Source organism: Moschus berezovskii, chromosome X, assembly GCF_049115385.1.
Source record: "Moschus berezovskii isolate FMDL1 chromosome X, NW_MosBer_1.0, whole genome shotgun sequence".
Taxonomy (NCBI): Eukaryota; Metazoa; Chordata; class Mammalia; order Artiodactyla; family Moschidae; genus Moschus; species Moschus berezovskii.
Window position 1 is genome coordinate 76,570,886 of NC_142488.1, and position 21,791 is coordinate 76,592,676.

Below are 21,791 nucleotides of genomic sequence, written 5' to 3' on the forward strand. Positions count from 1 at the left end.
TACTATGCATAGTTACATCCATGGTTACATTCCAGACATAAATACTAACCATGGCACTTCACTTTAATGGAGATAAAAGTAAAATATTTAGGATTTGTGAGCAAATAGTTTACTTTAATTCAATTTATTTCTTTTAGAAGTAGATGTGCCTAAATTTCCACTGGATATTTTCACATTCACTAGGAGAAACAAGCCATATTCTCACACTTATCCCCCTTTCAGATTGGCTACACAGCATGCTAAAGACAAGAGTGTTAGCAGATCTGAGGAGCAGTTCCATGCTGCAAACCATGCACAACAAACTCTTCAAAAAATGGAAAACTACTTGAAAGAGAAACAATTGTGTGATGTGTTACTCATTGCTGGACACCTCCGGATTCCTGCCCATCGGTAAGTATACTGAGTATAGCAAATATGAATGAAAAAGATTCAGTCCATTGATTACAAATTGGAGCTTTGAGGAAAATAGATTTTTATGTCATTATATTAAAAACACACTAGCCCGTATGATCCATGTCACCCTGTGATATTTAGAAGAGCTAAACATTAGAGAAATTAATGAAGAAAAACACCACAAATCGTCTAAAGAAAATAAACTTAATTTACTTTTCTAATTTAACTATACTTTACTGAAATATGAAAGATTCATGCAGAAAGCATACTTATCAGTATTACACGTTTACTGATTGTATTTCATGCTTTTCGATGAGATTATGGACTGTTTTAAGCTCCTATGAAACATTCTTATTTCTAGGTTGGTTCTTAGTGCAGTTTCTGATTATTTTGCTGCAATGTTTACTAATGATGTGCTTGAAGCCAAACAAGAAGAAGTCAAAATGGAAGGAATTGATCCTAATGCACTTAATTCCTTGGTGCAGTATGCTTACACAGGTAAGTGCTTGATATGTATTAACTCACTCAATCCTCACAATATCTCTGCATCATATAACTCACATTATTATTAGCCTGTGAGTCTATTATTAGTTAGTGAGAAAACTGAAGGATAGATCAGTTAAGTAAATTTCCTAAGGTAGTAAGTGACAGAATCAGTATTTAAATTCAATAGTATAAAGGAGGAAGAGGTAAATAATATGCTATAAAACTTGGGACCTTGAGAAAATATAGCTATATTAACACAAAGTTACAAGAGCATGTCTGTCTGTCTCTCTCTGTGTCTCATGTTGTGGATACATTCTCATTTGTAAAACTAAGAGTGGAAGTGGAATATTTACCTCTTAGGTTTAGTTTATTTTCTTGAAATAATAATCTTATATTTACTCAAACCATAAAACAAAGGTAACAGGAACAGTCAGCCAAGAAACATTTATTTATTCAATGATTCATTCCAAATTTATTGAGGAATGGTTGACAAATATAATCATACATATTTAAAGTATACAACTTGATGATTATATATACATAGGGCTTCCCTGGTGGCTCAGACAGTAAATAATCCAACCACAAAGCAGGAGTCCCAGGTTCAATCCATGGATTAGGAAGATCCCTGGAGGAGGGAATGACTACCCACTCCAGTATTCTTTCCTGAAGAATCCCATGGACAGAGAAGCCTGCATGCTATAGTCCATGGGGTTGCAGAGTCGAACACGATAGAGCAACAAATACACGCACAAACATATACATCAATTCAGTTCAGTTCAGTCACTCAGTGGTGTCTGACTCTTTGCGTCCCCATGAACCACAACACGCCAGGTCTCCCTATCCATCACCAACTCCCGGAGTCCACCCAAACCCATGTCCATAGAGTTGGTGATGTCATCCAACCATCTCATCCTCTGTCGTCCCCTTCTCCTCCTGCCCCCAATCCCTCCCAGCATCAGGGTCTTTTCAAATGAGTCAGCTCTTAGCATCAGGTGACCAAAGTATTGGAGTTTTAGTTTCAACATCAATCCTTCCAGTGAACACCCGGGACTGATGTCCCTTAGGAGGGACTGGTTGGATCTCCTTACAGTCCAAGGGACTCTCAAGAGTCTTCTCCAACACCACAGTTCAAAAGCATCAATTCTTTGGCACTCAGCTTTCTTTATAGTCCAACTCTCACATCCACACATAACCACTGGAAAAACCATAACCTTGACTAGACGGACCTTTGTTGGCAAAGTAATGTCTCTGCTTTTTAATAAGCTGTCTAGGTTGGTCATAACTTTCCTTCCAAGGAGTAAGCATCTTTTAATTTCATGGCTGCAATCACCATTTTCAGTGATTTTAGAGCCAGAAAAACAAAGTCAGCTGCTGTTTCCATTGTTTCCCCATCTATTTGCCATGAAGTGATGGGACCAGATGCCATGATCTTAGTTTGTGAATGTTGAGCTTTAAGCCAACTTTTTCACTCTCCTCTTTCACTTTCATCAAGAGGCTCTTTAGGTCTTCTTCACTTTCTGCCATAAGGGTGGTATCATCCGCATATCTGAGGTTATTGATATTTCTCCTGTTAATCTTGATTCCAGCTTATGCTTCATCCAGACCAGTGTTTCTCATGATGCACTTTGCATATAAGTTAAATAAGCAGAGTGACAATATACAGCCTTGACATATTCTTTTTCCTATTTGGAACCAATCTGTTGTTCCATGTACAGTTCTAACTGTTGTTTCCTGACCTGCATACAGGTTTCTCAAGAGGCATGTCAGGAGTTCTGGTATTCCCATCTCTTTCAGAATCCTCCACAGTTTATTGTGATCCACACAGTCAATGGCTTTGGCATAGTCAATAAAGGAGAAATAGATGCTTTTCTGGATCTCTCTTGCTTTTTTGATGATCCAGCATATGTTGCCTGTTTGATCTCTGGTTCTTCTGTCTTTTCTAAAACTAGCTTGAACATCTGGAAGTTCTCAGTTCACGTATTGCTGAAACCTGGCTTGGAGAATTTTGAACATTACTAGCGTGTGAGACGAGTGCAATTGTGTGGTAGTTTGAGCATTCCTTGACATTGCCTTTCTTTGGGATTGGAATGAAGACTGACCTTTTCCAGTCCTGTGGCCACTGCTGAGTTTTCCAAATTTGCTGGCATATTGAGTGCAGCACTTTCACAGCATCATCTTTCAGGATTTGAAATAGCTTGACTGGAATTCCATCACATCCACCAGCTTTGTTCATAGTGATGCTTCCTAAGGCCCACTTGACTTCACGCTCCCGGATGTCTGGCTCTAGGTGAGTGATCACACTATCGTGATTATCTAAGTCATGAAGATCTTTATGTACATTTTTTCTGTGTATTCTTGCCACCTCCTCTTAATATCTTCTTCTGTTAGGTCCATGCCATTTGTGTCTTTATTGAGCCCACCTTCAAGAATAATGGTCTCAATAAAGGACAGAATTGGTATGGACCTAACACATATACATCCCTACACATATAGAGGAATGATTATCAATATCAAGGTAAATCATATATCTCATATAGTTAACCCTTTTTCTGTTGTTTTGTTGCTGTGATCACTTAATATACACTTTTAGCAACTTTCAAGTATGCAGTACCCAATGCTAAGTTGCTTCAGTTGTGTTCAACTCTTTGCAACCCTAGTGACTGTAGCCTTCCAGGCTCCTCTTGTCCCTGGTATTCTTTAGGCAGGAATACTGGGGAGTGTTGTGTGCCTTCTTCCAGGCAATCTTCGTGATGCAGGGATCAAACCCGCATATTCTATGTCTCCTGCATTGTCTGATGGATTATTTACCACTAGCAACACCTGGGAAACTCGCAGTACCCGATACCACACTATTAACTATAATCACCATGCTGTACTTCATATCCTAGAACTTCTTATAACTGAAAGTTTGTACCCTTCAATATACATTTCCCCATCTTCCCTTCATGTCTCTATTCCATATACAAGTGATACCATATAATATTTTTCTTTCTCTATCTTATTTCAGTTAGCATAATGCTCTCCAATTTTATCCATGTTGTCACAAATGGCAGAACTTCCATCTTTCTCAAGGTTGAATATTATTCTTGTGTGTGAATCACATTTTATTAATTCACTAATCTGTCAATGGACATTTAAGTTATCTCCGTATTTCATGAATAATGCTGCAATAAACATAACAGTTCATGGGGTTGCAAAGTGTCAGACACGATTTAGTGATTAAAGAAAAACAACAAAACATGGGAGAGCAGCTATGCTTTTAAGATCCAGTTTTCCTTTCCTTTGGAGTGGAATTACTGGACCCCATGGTAGTTCTTTGGCCACCTGATGCAAAGAACTGACTCATTGGAAAAGACCCTAATGCTGGGAAAGATTGAAGGCGAGAGCAGAAGGAGACGTCAGAGGATGAGATGGTTGGGTGGCATCACCAACTCAATGAACATGACTTTGAGTAAGCTCTGGGAGTTGGTGATGGACAGGGAGGTCTGGCGTACTGCAGTCCATGTGGTCGCAAGGAGTCGGACACGACTAAGTGACTGAACTGAACTGATGGTAATTCAAATCTTTATTATTTTTTTTATAAAGAGCCTTCTTACTGTTTACCATAATGGTTGACCCAATTTATATTTTCACCAACAATGTACGAGGCTTCTCTTTTCTCCAAAGCCTCACCAACATTAACTGTCTCCTCTCATTTTGATAATAGCCATCCTAACATGTTTGAGGTGATATCTCATTGTGATTTTGATTTGCATTTACCTCATGATTAGTGATGTTAAGCATCTTTTAATGTACCTGTTTGTTATTTGTATGTCTTCTTTGGGAAAAAAAAAAGTCTATCAAGATTCTTTGTCCATTTTTAATTGTATTATTTGCTTTTGTGCTATTGAGTTGCAGACATTTTCTCTCATTTGGTAAGTTTCTTCTCAATTTATTTTTGTATCCTTCTCTGTGGAGAAGTTCTCTAGTTTGATGTAGTGTCACTTGTTTGTTTTAGCTTTTTCCCGTGTGCTTATGGTGTCTTACCCAAGAAATTATTGCCAAGACCAAGGGGCTTTTATGCTGTTTTCTTCTATGGGTTTTTATGGTTTCATTCATTGAGAAATGAATATAACTCTTAATAACCAGGCCAAGTTTCAATGTCTATAACAGGTGAAACTTTATTTCTGATTCTGAGAATAGTTTGTAATTAGGAGTTTCATGAGATAGAGGCAGGGCTCTCCTTTCAAAATCCAGATAGGAAACAACACAAGAAAGTCTGCTAATGGACTAGATCCCTTTACAACATATTTTAAAGGCTGAACCAAATATGGTAATATTCTTTTTATAGTTAAGCAATTAGGTAGAATCCATATTATGGCAGTTTAGAAAGCAAAATTATAAAACAATAATTCATAGTTTATATAACCCATATGAAATATTCTTTACAACTTCTCTATGCTTGGCTAAAACAAAAATATATAAATATAGCTTAACAAAATAGCATAACATTTACAATGATTCATCAGCAATTCTTGCTTAAAAATAATGATGCATCAATAAAAATTAAACATCTTAAATTGCTCTGATCTTGATTTTTAAAAACCTTTATGGATATTTTAGCAGAATCTGTTTACTATACTTAAGAAAATAATCATATAAGCAGTTCTTTATCTGAGGATACTTGGCAGCATTTTCTTTCTTTTAAAGAAGTGCTAGTGATTAATTCCAGGCATAATATTTGAGCAAAGTCACTCTAATCAGCTAATAAATGCAGATGCAAAAATAAATTGACATATAAGCTTAATGTTCTTATATAACAAGGCATTTTCCCACACAATTGACAGTTACCTGTATAGCCCATTATACGATCCGAACATGAAAGTGAAAGTTAAGTAGTTCAGTCGTGTACGACTCTTTTGCCACCCCATGGACTGTAGTCCCCCAGGCCCCTCCATCCACGGGATTCTCCAGGCAAGTGTACTGGAATGGGTTGCCATGTCCTTCTCCAGGGGATCTTCCCTACCCAGGAATTGAACCCAGGTCTCCCGCATTGCAAGCAGACGCTTTAATGTCTGAGCCACCAGGGAAGCCCCATGATCCTTATGTAATATGTCATAAAGCTTCTTGAGTCCTAGTGTAGACAATATTTGATATTAGATTTATATACCGGTCTAAGATGGTATATAAAAAAGAATTCGCTGTTCTTTGTAATGATAGTACTCACATTTCATTTGCTCCAGTTGTTTTTCATGATCTTGCTCCTTTCAGCCATTTTGTTAGTGTTTGTGTACAGACTCACTTGCATATATTCACCTCAAATGGCATTCCCTAAATAGTCACTTACACTAGAAAAAAAAAGCCGTATTAATGAGATAATTTGAAAATTTTATCTATCTAGCGTATGTGTGTCTTTCTTTATGGAATATATAATCATTCTTTAACTTTTCAAACAATCTAGGTGTCCTTCAATTGAAAGAAGATACTATTGAAAGTTTGCTGGCTGCAGCTTGTCTCCTGCAGCTGACTCAAGTCATTGAAGTCTGCTCCAATTTTCTTATAAAGCAGCTCCACCCTTCAAACTGCTTAGGGATTCGATCATTTGGAGATGCCCAAGGCTGTACAAAGCTCCTAAATGTGGCACATAGATACACAATGGTAAAATCAATTGATTCACGATGTACTTATATTAACACAATATCTAACCTAACGAAATGTTTACCTATATGTGTGTGTGTAGAACCATTCCAAGGTAAAGATTATAATGTTGGGATAACATTAAAAAGCAATATAGATTTATATAACTTTTGAATTACTTGCACATAGTAAATATTAGCTAAATATATTGGTCTGGTTGATCTGTATACAAACAGATTTCACATTTTTGAAGCTAAAATGTTTTAATTAAGCCTCAGAACTTTGAGATGGAGAAGGCAATGGCAACCCACTCCAGTACTCTTACCTGGAAAATCCCATGGATGGAGGAGCCTGGTAGGCTGTAGTCCATGGGGTCGCTAAGAGTCGGACAGGACTGAGTGACTTCACTTTCACTTTTCACTTTCATGCATTGGAGAAGGAAATGGCAACCCACTCCAGTGTTCTTGCCTGGAGAATCCCAGGGACGGGGGAGCCTGGTGGGCTGCTGTCTATGGGGTCGCACAGAGTTGGACACGCCTGAAGCAGCTTAGCAGCAGCAGCAGCAGAAATTTGAGAAGCAAAAATATTAACAGTAATTAAACTGGACAAGTATATATTTCAAGTAGAATCCACAGTAATAAGAAAACATAATTTCCCTGATGTTTTTATACCATTAGAACTTGATAAAGTTGTACAAATTATTGTTTCTAATTAAATTTAGATATTCAATACATAAAAAGGAAATATTAATGGATCAGTGTTAACTGGAGGAGCTTAAGAACTGTCAAAATTAGTAAGTCAGACCATTCTATTGAATGGACTTTTTATTTTCCAATTAAAACATGTATTTGGTTTAAAACAATTCACAGTTCAATTCCTTAATTAACTTAAAGTCCCTCTCAATTCTACTAGTAATTATAATAAACTAAATGAACATGTTTGATGTGTTAATTCTTTAAAAGTTAAGTTGGATAAGACTACCTTTATTCAGTCAAGTGACAGTGACATGAAATATAGATTATCTGTAGGGATACAAAAAGAATATTAAATAAATCCTTATCATTCGTTCTAAATCAAATTAAAAGATAAAATTTCAAGTTAAGAAAAGAGCTACATTCATTTAAGATTCAAAAATAAAGTACAAGTACTAAAAATGAACAATAAAGAATCACAAATAAAAGCAACAATAAAATTAATATTACAATTCTATAATTGAGATGTACATAATTAAAACGTATTTCTAGAATTTTATATCAGTTCAGTTCAGTTCAGTCGCTCAGTCGTGTCCGACTCATTGCGACCCCATGAGTCACAGCAAGCCAGGCCTCCCTGTCCATCACCAACTCCCGGAGTTCACTCAAACTCATGTGCATCGAGTCGGTGATGACATCCAGCCATCTCATTCTCTGTCATCCCCGTCTCCTCCCACCCCCAATCCTTCCTAGCATCAGATTCTTTTCCAGTGAGTCAACTCGACACATGAGGTGGCCAAAGTATTGGAGTTTTATATAGACCTTAAAATTTTCAAACTTGCAATATTTAGATTCTCTAAAAAATTCTCTTAGATCTTCCCCTCTGTTCTCCCACCCTTGGTCATTTATCAATATTTGAAGTTTTAAACATGTTCCTGAAATTATACCTTTATGTTGAGAATCATATTATAATGGATTGACATTTTAGCATGTTATTTAATTATGGTATTTATATTCATATGTCCTAAATAGAAATGCCATATAAACGATAGAACAGCAGTTCAAAGGTTAATCCTACTACAAAAGCCAAACATGAAAACTTCCTGCTAAATTACTTAAATTCTTAAACTAAGTATTAACAGTTTCCTGTCTGGTATCTTACTCTTGCCGACAAAACACATTCTGATAAACAGCTTGAATTATTTTTGTTGCTCAAAATGAACTTGTCTTCCTTTTCCTATTATGTGACTGAAACGGAATACTAAAGCAGGATGTACATAAAAATGCTATAATGTTGTCTCCTTTAATCCCTCTTTAGTTATTTTAGTATCTATTATAAATGTGGTAAAATATGCCAAGATCATGCTATAATAATGCTTTTATAATGTTATATTGATAGTATAAAATGCAAAAAACTTTAATGTCTAAGAATAATGTTAGCCTCTTAAGAATTTAGTTAGTCATTTGAACTAATAAACTAATAATAAACAGATTGCCTTCTCTAACATGAGTGGGCCTCATCCAGAAATATCCTCATAGACACACCTAGAATAATGTTTGGCCAGAAGACTCCATGGCTGAGTCAAGTTGACACATAAAATTGACCATCACAGTCATATAAATAGTAGTCTGCTGCAATGAAACTTTCAGGAAATAAGCTATATTCATTTAATATGATTTAACACAATGTAATTGTGGATTTTAAAAGATGAATACCAAATCAAGGGCACACAAAAAAGAAAAGACACCTGGGAAGGTGATTAGAAGAAAGCATTTACCTTGAAATTAGGAGTAAGAAAAAACAATTTAAAATTAATCATTAAGTTTGACTAAATATCTGTTTCATAGTACTGAATATTTTTGTGCCATATGTATATAATTTAATTAGCCATTGAGGTTTTACATACTAGGCTAATCTCCATCTTTTTTTTTTTTTTCTCTCTCTCTCTATTTTTATTTTCTTTCATCGTACAGTAGATAGAAAGGAGAACGAGATATGGGATTATGCATAATAGTTATACAACTTCAAAGTTTACATACACTACCAGTAATAGGTAGCCATAAGTTTTGGGGTGTTTTTCTTAACCCTTTCATAAAAATTATGTCATTTATGAAATTCAGTTGCAGTATCAAATAAAATGAAGTAGACCTGAAGGCGTAGATGTGAGTCCACACTTAGCCATTTACTGTGCAGGAGATCAACCAATTCACAGCCTGTTTTCTCATCACAGTAATTACACTTTCCACAAGATTGCATTGGTGATGACTTATTGTTTGTAAAAGAAATTTGTAGAGTGTGAATGCTATACAAATGTAATGAATTATCAGTTTTAGTACTAACTTCACCACTTTGCTATAGGTGAGAGGGTTTTCAACAAGGAACATGTGCTATGGTAAAATCATCAGTTCTCCCCCTGGTGCTTGCCTTAGTCACCAGTAGGCTTTTTGTCTAAAAAGGCAAATAAACTTGGAATTTATGTTCTTACGGCCTCATGATGGGACTATCAAGCTTGATGATTGGTGTATGGAGAATTTTGATATTAGGTTAACTGAGTTTCAAAATGAATAAACTCAAGGAGATAAGTGGTTCATTGGCAGAAGTCTCACCTCCCACAATGACTAAACTCAGAATGGAGATGAAAGAGTGATCTGGTTTATCCAGATCCCCCAGTTATAAAGAGGCTGTCTTAAGCTTCTTCCAAAATATCAGTGTACTCAGCAATATAAATTACCAACTAGATGTGTTTATATCAATTTCAAAAGTATATTTTACTGCATTTAAACTTAAGATCGTCACTATGAAAAATATTCGAAATGGTAATTGTGTTGTCAAATAAATATATATAACATTATAAATAGGAAAAACATAGTAGTGTCTTGATTTAAAAAGTTGAAACATAACTGCCTGAGATTTGATACTTGACAAAAATACAGCACAAATGACAGAAGGGAGAATTAAGGTAAAATATATAAAAATTGAAAGATAACCCCACTCTCCCTCAGAAAACCACTACATAAGAGTCACTTTCAGATAAACCTCAACTTGTAGATCTTTATTCATTATAAAATATACCTTTGCCTTGATTAATAAGTGGTGTTTTTGCACAAGAGGAAGGAGTTTTTAATTGACCTCTTTTTCTCATTGTGAAATAATTCAGTATGTTGCCCCCTCAAATGCACAGCCAGAGTTACCTTCCTCAGGCCTTCTTTGGTTTCTCAGTTTCAGAAGGCACATCCGACCCCCCTCTCATGGGTGGCAATAGCATCTATTTTTTATAAGTGCATATATCTCCCTGACTTTTTCTGAAGTTTAACAAAGTAAAATGTTTTGATTATCTTATTTTGTTAAGAAGTTAAAGTACAAAATTTCAATAGATCTCTCTTTTCTAGGAACACTTTATCGAGGTAATACAGAACCAAGAATTCCTCCTCCTTCCAGCTAATGAGATTTCTAAACTTTTGTGCAGTGATGATATTAATGTTCCTGATGAAGAAACCATTTTCCATGCTCTAATGCTATGGGTGGGGCATGATGTGCAGGCTAGGCAACAAGACCTAGCAATGCTGCTTTCTTACATCAGATTGCCGTTACTTCCACCACAGGTATGAAAACTTACCCAGGAAATGGAAATTATAGTTCTAAATGACAACTGGACATTAATCTATTCCTTAATTGTTTTATATGGAGAATTTCTATTACAGGATTTGTTTCACAGAAGGACAAATACAGCCTCCAGTTAGCAATATTAATAATGATAAGGGAGAGGGGAAAGAAGGTTTAATAAAAGACCTACAAATAATCTCCAACCTTAAGCGTATTCATTAGTTTCGGTTTTCTCTCACCAAACAGCACTTGTAATAAGCAGGGAAAATGACTAAAGTTGACTCTTTTTCTTTTCCTACCACCTTCTAGGAAAGGTGATAGTAATTATTACAGTAGCATCCCAGAGGAGACTCTAGGAAGGAGTTAGATTCTGGATAAAACCTACTAACTACCATGAGCAATTAACCACTATGATTGAAACCATATTAAAGAGTTTCAGATGCACTATAGCATCATTATAGTCAGTAATCAACTTTTATTGAAATACATAACAATGTTATGTTAGTTTCAAGTGTATGGCAATTATATATATATATATGTATGTATATATATATATATACTGAGCATAATACCTTCCAGGACCATCCATGTTATTGCAAATGGGAATTTTTTTAATGGCTGAGTAATATTCCAGTGTGTGTGTGTGTATACACCACATCTTCTGGTGAGTAGGGTTATGTCTCTGCTTAGTTAGTTTTTTCACCTGAGGCATCCCAGGATTAGTGCCTATAGTCTATTGGATGGGGGAAGGAAAGGAAAGTTTCCAAAATGGCCTTTGCTAGGACCAGTGTCCTCATGATAGAATGAACTCCCACAATGGTTGCTGCCCATGTCTGATTCTAAGTTGAGTTGTCTATTGCCTTTCTTGGTGACACTAAAATCAGCTGGCAGCTCTGACCCTGTCTCCTTTCAAGTTCCTGTTTTTTTCCTTGGATCCCAGACCATGTGAAATTTTGTGTGTTCCCTTTAAGTATAGAGTCAATATTTCCCACAGCCCTCTGAGTCTCCTGAATATAAACCTTGCTGACCTTCAAAGCTAAATAGTCTGGAGTCTGCCTGGTATAGGACTCCTGGCTACAGAGCCCAATGTGGGGCTTAGAGCCCTCACTCTTTTGAGGGGTTGTAATTATTCTCCTGTTTGTGGGTCACCCACCCTAGGATTGTGGGTGTTGACTGTACCAAGATTCTATCTCTCCCACCCATCTTGTAGTTCCTTCTTTACATCTTTAGTTGTAGATGATCTTTCCTGGTAGGTTCTGGTCTTTATTTTTTTAATAAATAGTTATCCTGGAAATAGTTGTAATTTTCATGTGCCCGGAAGAAGAGATGAGTTCAGAATCTTTATTCTCTGCCATCTTTGGAATTCCCAGTATATATTTACTCTTATAACTGGAAGCTTGTTTGAAACTCAGATTCTCAGGCCCCCACCACAAACATACTGAAACAATTTATGCAGTTGAAGCCAAGGAATCTGTATTTTAGCAAGTTTTTCAGATGACTCTTAAAACTTTGAGGTGCGCTGGTATACAGGATTAGAAGCCCTTAATTTTATACTGCGTAAATGAGGTACCTGGAATCTCACCAGCCAAGTCAAAACAGTGATCCATCAGTGATAACAAGTTGGGTGAGAAGAGAGCTGAGGTTAACCAGTGCAGCACAGGAAACTTCAGGGAAGTTTTATGGTGTAAGATTAGTACCTCCTTTCCAACAACCTGCTTGCTGTTCCTGACAATGTCCTATGATAGATAATGTGGCCTCCAAACTTCTAAGAAACAATCTAAATGACGGTCGGAAAAATCCTAGAAAAGCTCTTAACTTCTCCTCAACTAGTATCAGGAAGAATATTTTACCTAGATTTTATTTCATTCAATTGGGGTCATATTATCTGTCAGGCAACAGTGGTTAGAAAAGATTGATATCATATACTACTGACGATGAATCACCTAATTACTAAAACATGTACTTTACCTGTGTATAAATGTACATATATAGATAAAAAATACCTGCTTTGTGTTTTGATTTGATGATAAAGATGAAGCCCTCATGGTGATATTATTTTAATTGGACATGGTTGTGCTACCTCGCTTAAATCAATCAAAAATTTGATTGTTTCTCTAGCTGCATGCAGTAGGACAGGAGATGCTTGCTTTGTGCAGACACAGCCATTTACTTCGCTTTCAGTAACACATTTTATGAGTGCTTTTTCACTTTTACTCCTGGAGGAGGGAGGGAAGTAGCTCAGTCGTGGCTGACTCTTTGTGACCCCATGGACTGTAGCCTACCAGGCTCCTCTGTCCATGAAATTCTCGAGGCAAGAATACTGGAGTGGGTTGCCATTTTCTTCTCCAGGGGATCTTCCCAACCCAGGGATTAAACCCGTGTCTCCTGCATTGTAGGCAGACGTTTTACCATCTGAGCTACCAGGGAAGCCTTTACTTCTGGAGATTGTATGCAAAATACATATTCAAATGAGGAATGGTATGTCAAATAAATTTGCGTTAATAAATTAGTTATTACCATGAGGCTTTTAGTCATAAAATTTGTTACTTAAGTAACTTAAAATATTAAATAATAACACATACATTAGAATTAGCTTGAGTTTCCTCCAAAATTATATAAATGAAAATGTTACTTCTAATGATCTGTTCTTTACTTCATATACCATGCATCATTACTTTTCAGCTACTGGCAGATCTTGAAAACAGCTCCATGTTTACTGGTGATCTTGAATGTCAGAAACTCCTGATGGAAGCTATGAAGTATCATCTCTTACCTGAGAGAAGACCCATGATGCAAAGTCCTAGGACAAGGCCTAGAAAATCAACTGTGGGAGCACTTTATGCTGTAGGAGGCATGGATGCTATGAAAGGTAATAGAAGCAAATTAATTACTCTTAACACCCTCCAAATTGTGAGGACAGTATTAAAGCCATATTGAAATGTGTGCATCTGAAGCTAATTTTTATAAATAAATAATATAAATTTTCTGACACTTTTTTTTTTTACTATTGTCTTATGGGATATAAGCCTTTCATTAGAGTTTCCTTAACTGTTAATAGATACTTTTTCTCTTATGACAGCAATTTATTTTTCTATCTATGATGAATTTAATTTCTTTATATTGAAGGATGGACATAATATTATATTAGTTTCAAGTGTACAACATGGTGATTCAGTATTTTTTTTAGATGATACTCTAAGTTATTATAAGATAATGTCTGTGATCCCCCATGCTATAAAATGTATCCTTGCTACTTGTCCATTTTATTAATAGCAGGTTGTATCTGTTAATCCCATACCCCTAATTTGTCCCTCCCTCCTTCCCTCTCATTTTTAGTAACCACATGTTTGTTTTATATAATATATATGTGTATCTCTTTCTGTTTTGGATATACATTCATTTGTGTCAATTTTTGGGGGATTTCACATATAAGTGATAACATGTACAGATTTATATTTGTCTGACTTACTTCACTAAGAGTAATATTGTCTAGGCCCATCAATGTTAATATAAACGGCAGAATTTCCCTCTTTTTTGGCAGAATAATATTTCAGTTTGTGTGTGTGTATGTAGAGCATCTTTTTAATCCATTTGTTTGTTGATGACACTTGGGTTGTTTCCATGTCTTGAGTATTGCATATGGTTCTCCTGTGAACATTGTAGTGCATAAATAATTTTGATTTAGTGTTTTAGTTTTTCTGTATATATACACCAAGAGTGGGATTTCTGGATCATATGATAGTTCTATTTTTAGTTTTTGAGGGCCCTTCATACCATTTTCTATAGTGGTTATACCAATTTATATCCCCAACAATAGCGTCCAAGGGTTCCCTTTAATCCACATCCTCTCCATTGTTTGTTATTTGGAAACTTTTTGATGATAGTCAACTGATAGGTGTGAAGTGATGTTTCATTGTGGTATTGATTACCTTTCTTTAATAATTAGCAATGCTAAGCATCTTTTCATTTGCCAGTTAGCTATCTGTCTTCTTTAGAAAAATATCTATTCAGTTCTTCTACTCATTTTTAATTTTTTTATATTGAATTGTATGAGCTATTTAAATATTTTGGATATTGACCTCTTGTATTTCACATCATTTGCAAACATTTTCTCCCATTCCATAAGATGCCTTTTCATTTTGTTGGTGTTTTCCTTCACTGTGCAAAATCTTTTAAACTTAACTAGACCCACTTGTTTATTTTTTGCTTTTATTTCTTTTGCCTTAGGAGACTGAACCAAAAAATATTGCTGTGATTTATGTCAAATAGTGTTCTGCTTTTATTTCCTAGGAGTTTTATGGTATCATAAAATGGTTTAGGTCTTTAAACCATTTTTATTTTATTTTTGTATACTTTATGAAGGAATATTCTTATCTCATTATTTTGCATATAGCTGTTTAGTTTTCTCAGCACCACTTGTTGAAGACTACTTTTCTCCATTGTATATGCTTACCTCTTTTGTCATAGATTAATTGACCATGTGTGAGGGCTTATTTCTGTACTTTCGATTATGTACCATTAGGTGCTTGTTCCTTGCTGTTTTGATGACTTTAGCTTTGTGGTATAGTCTAACGTCTGGAAGGATGATTCATCCAGCTTTGCTCTTTTTTTTCACAAGGTTGTATTGGCAATTTGGGGTATTATGTGACTCTTATGACAGCATTTTGTTTTGTTTTGTTTTGTTTTGAGGATTCGCTTTGCAACCTAAGAACTTTTCAGGGAGAATGTAGAGATTTATCATAAGTGAAACGGATGAGGCCCTCCAAATTTGCTGTTTGACAGAAAAAGCAGAATGACTTCTAATTTCTTGCTGTCAATTTCCTGATAGATGACCAAAGACCATTTACAAATAAAATTGAAGTGTTGATAAAAAGATCAGCAATTCAATTCTGAAATAAAAATAATGATTTTACAAAAGAATAGTTTTCCATAGGAATAGAGAAAAGTTTCTGAAGCCATCATGTCTACCTTCAGTTCAGTTAAGTTCAGTCACTCAGTCGTGTCCGACTCTCGGCGACCCCATGAATCACAGCACACCAGGCCTCCCTGTCCATCACCAACTCCCGGAGTTCACTCAAACTCATGTCCACAGAGTCGGTGATGCCATCCAGCCATCTCATTCTCCGTCGTCCCCTTCTCCTCCCGCCCCCAACCTTTCCCAGCATCAGAGTCTTTTCCAGTGAGTCAACTCGTCGCATGAGGTGGCCAAAGTATCGCAGTTTCAGCTTTAGCATCAGTCCTTCCAATGAACACCCAGGATCAATCTCCCTTAGAATGGACTGGTTGGATCTCCTTGCAGTACAAGGGACTCTCAAGAGTCTTCTCAAACACCACAGTCCAAAAGCATCAATTCTTCGGCGATCAGCTTTCTTCACAGTCCAACCCTCATATCCATACAAGACCACGGGAAAAACCATAGCCTTGACTAGATGGCCCTTTGTTGGCAAAGTAATGTCTCTGCTTTTTAATATACTATCAAGGTTGGTCATAACTTTCCTTCCAAGGAGTAAGCGTCTTTTAATTTCATGGCTGCAATCAGCATCTGCAGTGATTTTGGAACCCAAAAAAATAAAGTCTGACACTGTTTCCACTGTTTTTCCATCTATTTCCCATGAAATGATGGGACCAGATGCCATGATCTTTGTTTTCTGAATGTTGAGCTTCAAGCCAACCTTCTCACTCTCCTCTTTCACTTTCATCAAGAGGCTTTTGAGTTCCTCTTCACTTTCTGCCATAAGGGTAGTGTCATCTGCATATCTGAGATTATTGTTATTTCTCCCAGAAATCTTGATTCCAGCTTGTGCTTCTTCCAGCCCAGCGTTCCTCATGATGTACTCTGCATATAAGTTAAATAAGCAAGTTGACAATATACAGCCTTGACGCACTCCTTTTCCTATTTGTAACCAGTCGGATGTTCCATGTACAGTTCTGACTGTTGCTTCCTGACCTGCATACATGTTTCTCAAGAGGCAGGTCAGGTGGTCTGGTATTCCCATCTCTTTCAGAATTCTCCACAGTTTACTTTGATCCACACAGTCAAAGGCTTTGGCATAGTCAACGAAGCAGAAATAGATGCTCTTCTGGAACTCTCTTGCTTTCTCCATGATCCAGCGGATGTTGGCAATTTGATCTCTGGTGCCTCTGCCTTTTCTAAAACCTGCTTGAACATCTGGGAATTCACGGTTCACATATTACTGAAGCCTGGCTTGGAGAATTTTGAACATGACTTTACTAGCGTGTGAGATGAGTGCAATTGTGCAGTAGTTTGAGCATTCATTGGCATCCCCTTTCTTTGGGACTGGAATGAAGACTGAACTTTTCCAGTCCTGTGGCCACTGCTGAGTTTTCCAAACTTGCTGGCATATTGAATGCAGCACTTTTACAGCATCATCTTTCAAGATTCGTAATAGCTCAACTAGAATTCCATCACCTCCACTAGCTTTGTTCGTAGTGATGCTTTCTAAGGCCCACTTGACTTCACATTCCAAGATGTCTGGCTCTAGGTCAGTGATCACGTTATCGTGACTATCTTGGTCCTGAAGATCCTTTTTGTAGAGTTCTTCTGTGTATTCTTGCCACCTCTTCTTAATATCTTCTGCTTCTGTTAGGTCCATACCATTTCTGTCCTTTATCGAGCCCATCTTTGAATGAAATGTTCCCTTGGAATCTCTAATTTTCTTGAAGATATCTCTTGTTTTTCCTATTCTGTTGTTTTCCTCTATTTCTTTGTATTGATCACTGAGGAAGGCTTTCTTTTCTCTCCTTGCTATTCTTTGGAACACTGCATTCAGATGCTTATATCTTTCCTTTTCTCCTTTTATTTTCACTCCTCTTCTTTTCACAGCTATTTGTTAGGCCTCCTCAGACATTTTTTCCCACAGTTCTGTCTCTTTACATTGATTTCTACCTATAGAACTATGTTGCCAAAACAATGAGGCAAGGATTTTGTAACTAAGAATTGGCTGTGAAGGAACTAAAATCAACTCAGTTAATATTTGCCAAATGGAAATGTTTCTACACCTTGTAGACAATGATGCAAAAATCAAAGTTCTATGCTTCTGGAAACCTATTTTTTCTTTTGGTATATGTAACTGGAAATTGGAAGACCATATAGGAGATATGTCAATTAATAATAAGTCTGTATAACAGGAGTTTGCAACTGCAATTATTTTCCAAAGTTGTAGAGCAACTTCACAGATCTAATGTTCTTCAAAAAATAACAAATACAGTAAAATGTTATAATATATTTCAAGTCTAGCAACTTGATATTTTACTGCATTTTGTTGAATAGAAATAACAAGAACAAATTTTAAAAGGTGTCTTTTTTGATATTGAATCAAAAGGGTACTAAGTATAAAATGCAAAAAACGGCTATCTATAATATTTGATTTTTAAAAAGTCCACCTAGTGGAGTGAGAAATGGGAAAATTTTTGTTTATGTACTATTTTTGCTATATTTTCAGGTTCTTTTCTTTCAAGTTAACATTACACAAATGAATATATTACACAAGATGGTAATACGTATCTTCAACTCCTTAACAACTTACAAAAATGAGTGGAATGTAAGCTTATAATCACTTGATTCTGATACCACAGTTTGATATGGAAAGAAGTAAAGCCATCATTTTGAGAGTCTTGAAATACCTAGTATATGAAAATATAAAAAGCTTTATGGGAACTTGCAGAAAGCAACAATAATAATAAAAATGATTATTTTTGAATACCTGATCTTTGATTGGCATTTTACAGACATCATTTCTAATCCTCACAGTAATGCTACATGATAGATTTTCATTACCTTAATTTTGGAAATGAGGAAACTAAGGCTCTTAAGGTTAGATAGCCATGCAAAGGGCAAGCATCTTAGAATTACTAGACAGGGAATTATTGCTCAAATTTTATGTTCTTTGTTGCTATATTGCCACTATTTTAGATGAAAGAGAAACAACAAAACTGACCTTTTCTTTGAGGGTCTTAGAATTGAAAAACCAGAGTGAGCACATAGGAGCAAAAAAAGAAAGAAAAGAAAAAAATTACATAAAAAAATATTAAGGTGGTGGCATTTGTATAAATCAGTATTGCATTTAAAAATATACCAACTTACATTCTTAAAAAAATTTCTATATGAATGCTTTTTCTTACAATGTGTAGTTTGATTTATCTTTTTAAGATACTTTTTGAACTTTCACCTTTTGATGTTTAAGAAATATAGTACTTCCTCAGTCTTTAATTTCCTTTTGACTCATACAATTAACTTGGAATTAGTTGCTAAATATAGATACCACACAAGTGGCTGAAATTAACTATAACCCCTACCGTGTATATTAAAAGAGTCATCAAAAAGTTGTAAGTATGATCACAGAGTCAAATTTTCTAAATGGTTGAGTGCTAAACTTCAGGCTTTTGTGCATGCCATGTATTCAGTAAATTTTCATTTACTAAAATAATGAATTCTGAGAGACAGAATGGCAGGAACAAGTAAAAGCTAATATAGTGATTTTTAAGATCATTTTAAAAATAGATGGAGGAAATCACTAAATTAGATATATTCACAACTGCAGGAACTATCATTCTAAATAATACCACAAAGTTTAGTTGATTTTGGTCGCCCTTGAATATATCATAAGTGAGAGCTGAATAGGAAATTTGAAATGAAGTAAGAAGCAATGTTTGCAACATTTTAGGGCAAATGTTTATCAACACAGAAAAAAATAAACACAGAAAAAAATGTGAAGTGGGTCCCAAAGAAAAAGATTAGTTAAAAAAAGGAAAACTATTTTTCAATCAAATATAGAGTTGCCATAATAAGCCAGCTAGATGATCTACATTTTGATTAGTTGGAACAACTGCAGAAGTAGGAGAATGGACTAAAGACATTTCAGAATTAAAGATACAAAACTATCAGTCATATATGTTCATAGATGCAGATAAAAGATATAGAGTAAATTCATCTTTTATATTTTATTTAATGTTTGGAAAAAATAACGGCTTTAAGCAGACTTCTACATCATTTAAATGTAAGTCTTCTATATATAGTTGAATAATGTAGCTTGGTACAATTTCCTGCTTCAGCTCAGTTCTGTTCAGTCGCTCAGTCGTGTCCGACTCTCCGCGACCCCATGAATCACAGCACGCCAGGCCTCCCTGTCCATCACCAACTCCCGGAGTTCACTCAAACTCATGTCCACAGAGTCGGTGATACCATCCAGCCATCTCATTCTCGGTCGTCCCCTTCTCCTCCCACCCCCAACCCTTCCCAGCATCAGAGTCTTTTCCAGTGAGTCAACTCATCGCATGAGGTGGCCAAAGTATCGCAGTTTCAGCTTTAGCATCAGTCCTTCCAATGAACACCCAGGATCAATCTCCCTTAGAATGGACTGGTTGGATCTCCTTGCAGTACAAGGGACTCTCAAGAGTCTTCTCCAACACCACAGTTCAAAAGCATCGATTCTTCGGCGATCAGCTTTCTTCACAGTCCAACTCTCACATCCATACATGGCCACGGGAAAAACCATAGCCTTGACTAGACGGACCTTTGTTGGCAAAGTAATCTCTCTGCTTTTTAATATACTATCAAGATTGGTCATAACTTTCCTTCCAAGGAATAAGCGTCTTTTAATTTCCTGGCTGCAATCAGAATCTGCAGTGATTTTGGAGTCCAAAAAAATAAAGTCTGACACTGTTTCCACTGTTTTTCCATCTATTTCCCATGAAGTGATGGGACCAGATGTCATGATCTTTGTTTTCTGAATGTTGAGCTTCAAGCCAACCTTCTCACTCTCCTCTTTCACTTTCATCAAGAGGCTTTTGAGTTCCTCTTCACTTTCTGCCATAAGGGTAGTGTCATCTGCATATCTGAGATTATTGATATTTCCCCCAGCAATCTTGATTCCAGCTTGTGCTTCTTCCAGCCCAGCGTTCCTCATGATGTACTCTGCATAGAAGTTAAATGAGAAAGGTGACAATATACAGCCCTGATGCACTCTTTTTCCTATTTGGAACCAGTCGGTTGTTCCATGTACAGTTCTGACTGTTGCTTCCTGACTTGCATACAGGTTTCTCAAGAGGCAGGTCAGGTGGTCTGGTATTCCCATCTCTTTCAGAATTTTTCACAGTTTATTGTGATCCACACAGTCAAAGTCTTTGCCATAGTCAATGAAGCAGAAATAGATGGCAAAATGATAGGATACTGAATGAGGAATTCCCCAGGTCGGTAGGTGCCCAGTATGCTACTGGAGATCAGTGGAGAAGTAACTCTAGAAGGAATTTCCTACTTACTTCATCATTAATACCTCCATAATTTTAATAATCAGGGCAGCCTAGCTTTCATTTCAAGAAGATCTCTTCAAGAAAATTAGAGATACCAAGGGAACATTTCATGCAAAGATGGGCACAATAAAGGAAAGAAATGTTATCATGTGAATCATGTGAATTAACACTGAAGGCCCATTTAAAAGGAATTTTCTTTTCTGTTCCTTTAGTCATTTGTGTTTTAAATAAACACACATATATAGGCCAAATTGAGTAAAATAAAAGGGCATAAGTTAATATATTGAATCTTAATATGTAAGTAAAACCATAATGGATGTGTAAACAGTTAGTAATACATGCCAAAGCAGTTTTTATTGTAAAATATGGTGTCTGGAACCTGTGTTAGTATTACCAGTATCATATTATAGTCAAAGAAATGATTATAAACATATAAACCATATATATTAAATAAACTATTTTTTTTCTTTTTCTTTTTAAAGTTATTTATTTATTTTAATTGGAGGCTAATTACTTTACATTATTGTATTGGTTTTGCCATACATTGACATGAATCTGACCCTGGTGTACATGTGTTCCCCATCTTGAACCCCCTCCCACCTCCCTCCCCATCCCATCCCTCTGGTTCATCCCAGTACACCAGCCCCAAGCATCCTGTATCATGCATCGAACCTGGACTGGTGATTTATTTCACATATGATAATATACATGTTTCAGTGCCATTCTCCCAA

At 36.1% G+C, this 21,791-nt stretch overlaps 1 protein-coding gene across 1 annotated transcript in view; it reads left to right on the plus strand.

Moving 5' to 3' along the window:
* The window catches only part of KLHL4 (kelch like family member 4), a 121,814-nt gene that overhangs the window by 64,612 nt on the left and 35,411 nt on the right, over nucleotides 1-21,791 (plus strand). Inside the window, exons 2-6 of the mRNA XM_055393582.2 lie at nucleotides 223-390; nucleotides 755-891; nucleotides 6,320-6,516; nucleotides 10,578-10,790; nucleotides 13,474-13,660. Coding sequence (XP_055249557.1) covers nucleotides 223-390; nucleotides 755-891; nucleotides 6,320-6,516; nucleotides 10,578-10,790; nucleotides 13,474-13,660 — 902 coding nt within the window. The remainder of the gene's footprint in view (nucleotides 1-222; nucleotides 391-754; nucleotides 892-6,319; nucleotides 6,517-10,577; nucleotides 10,791-13,473; nucleotides 13,661-21,791) is intronic.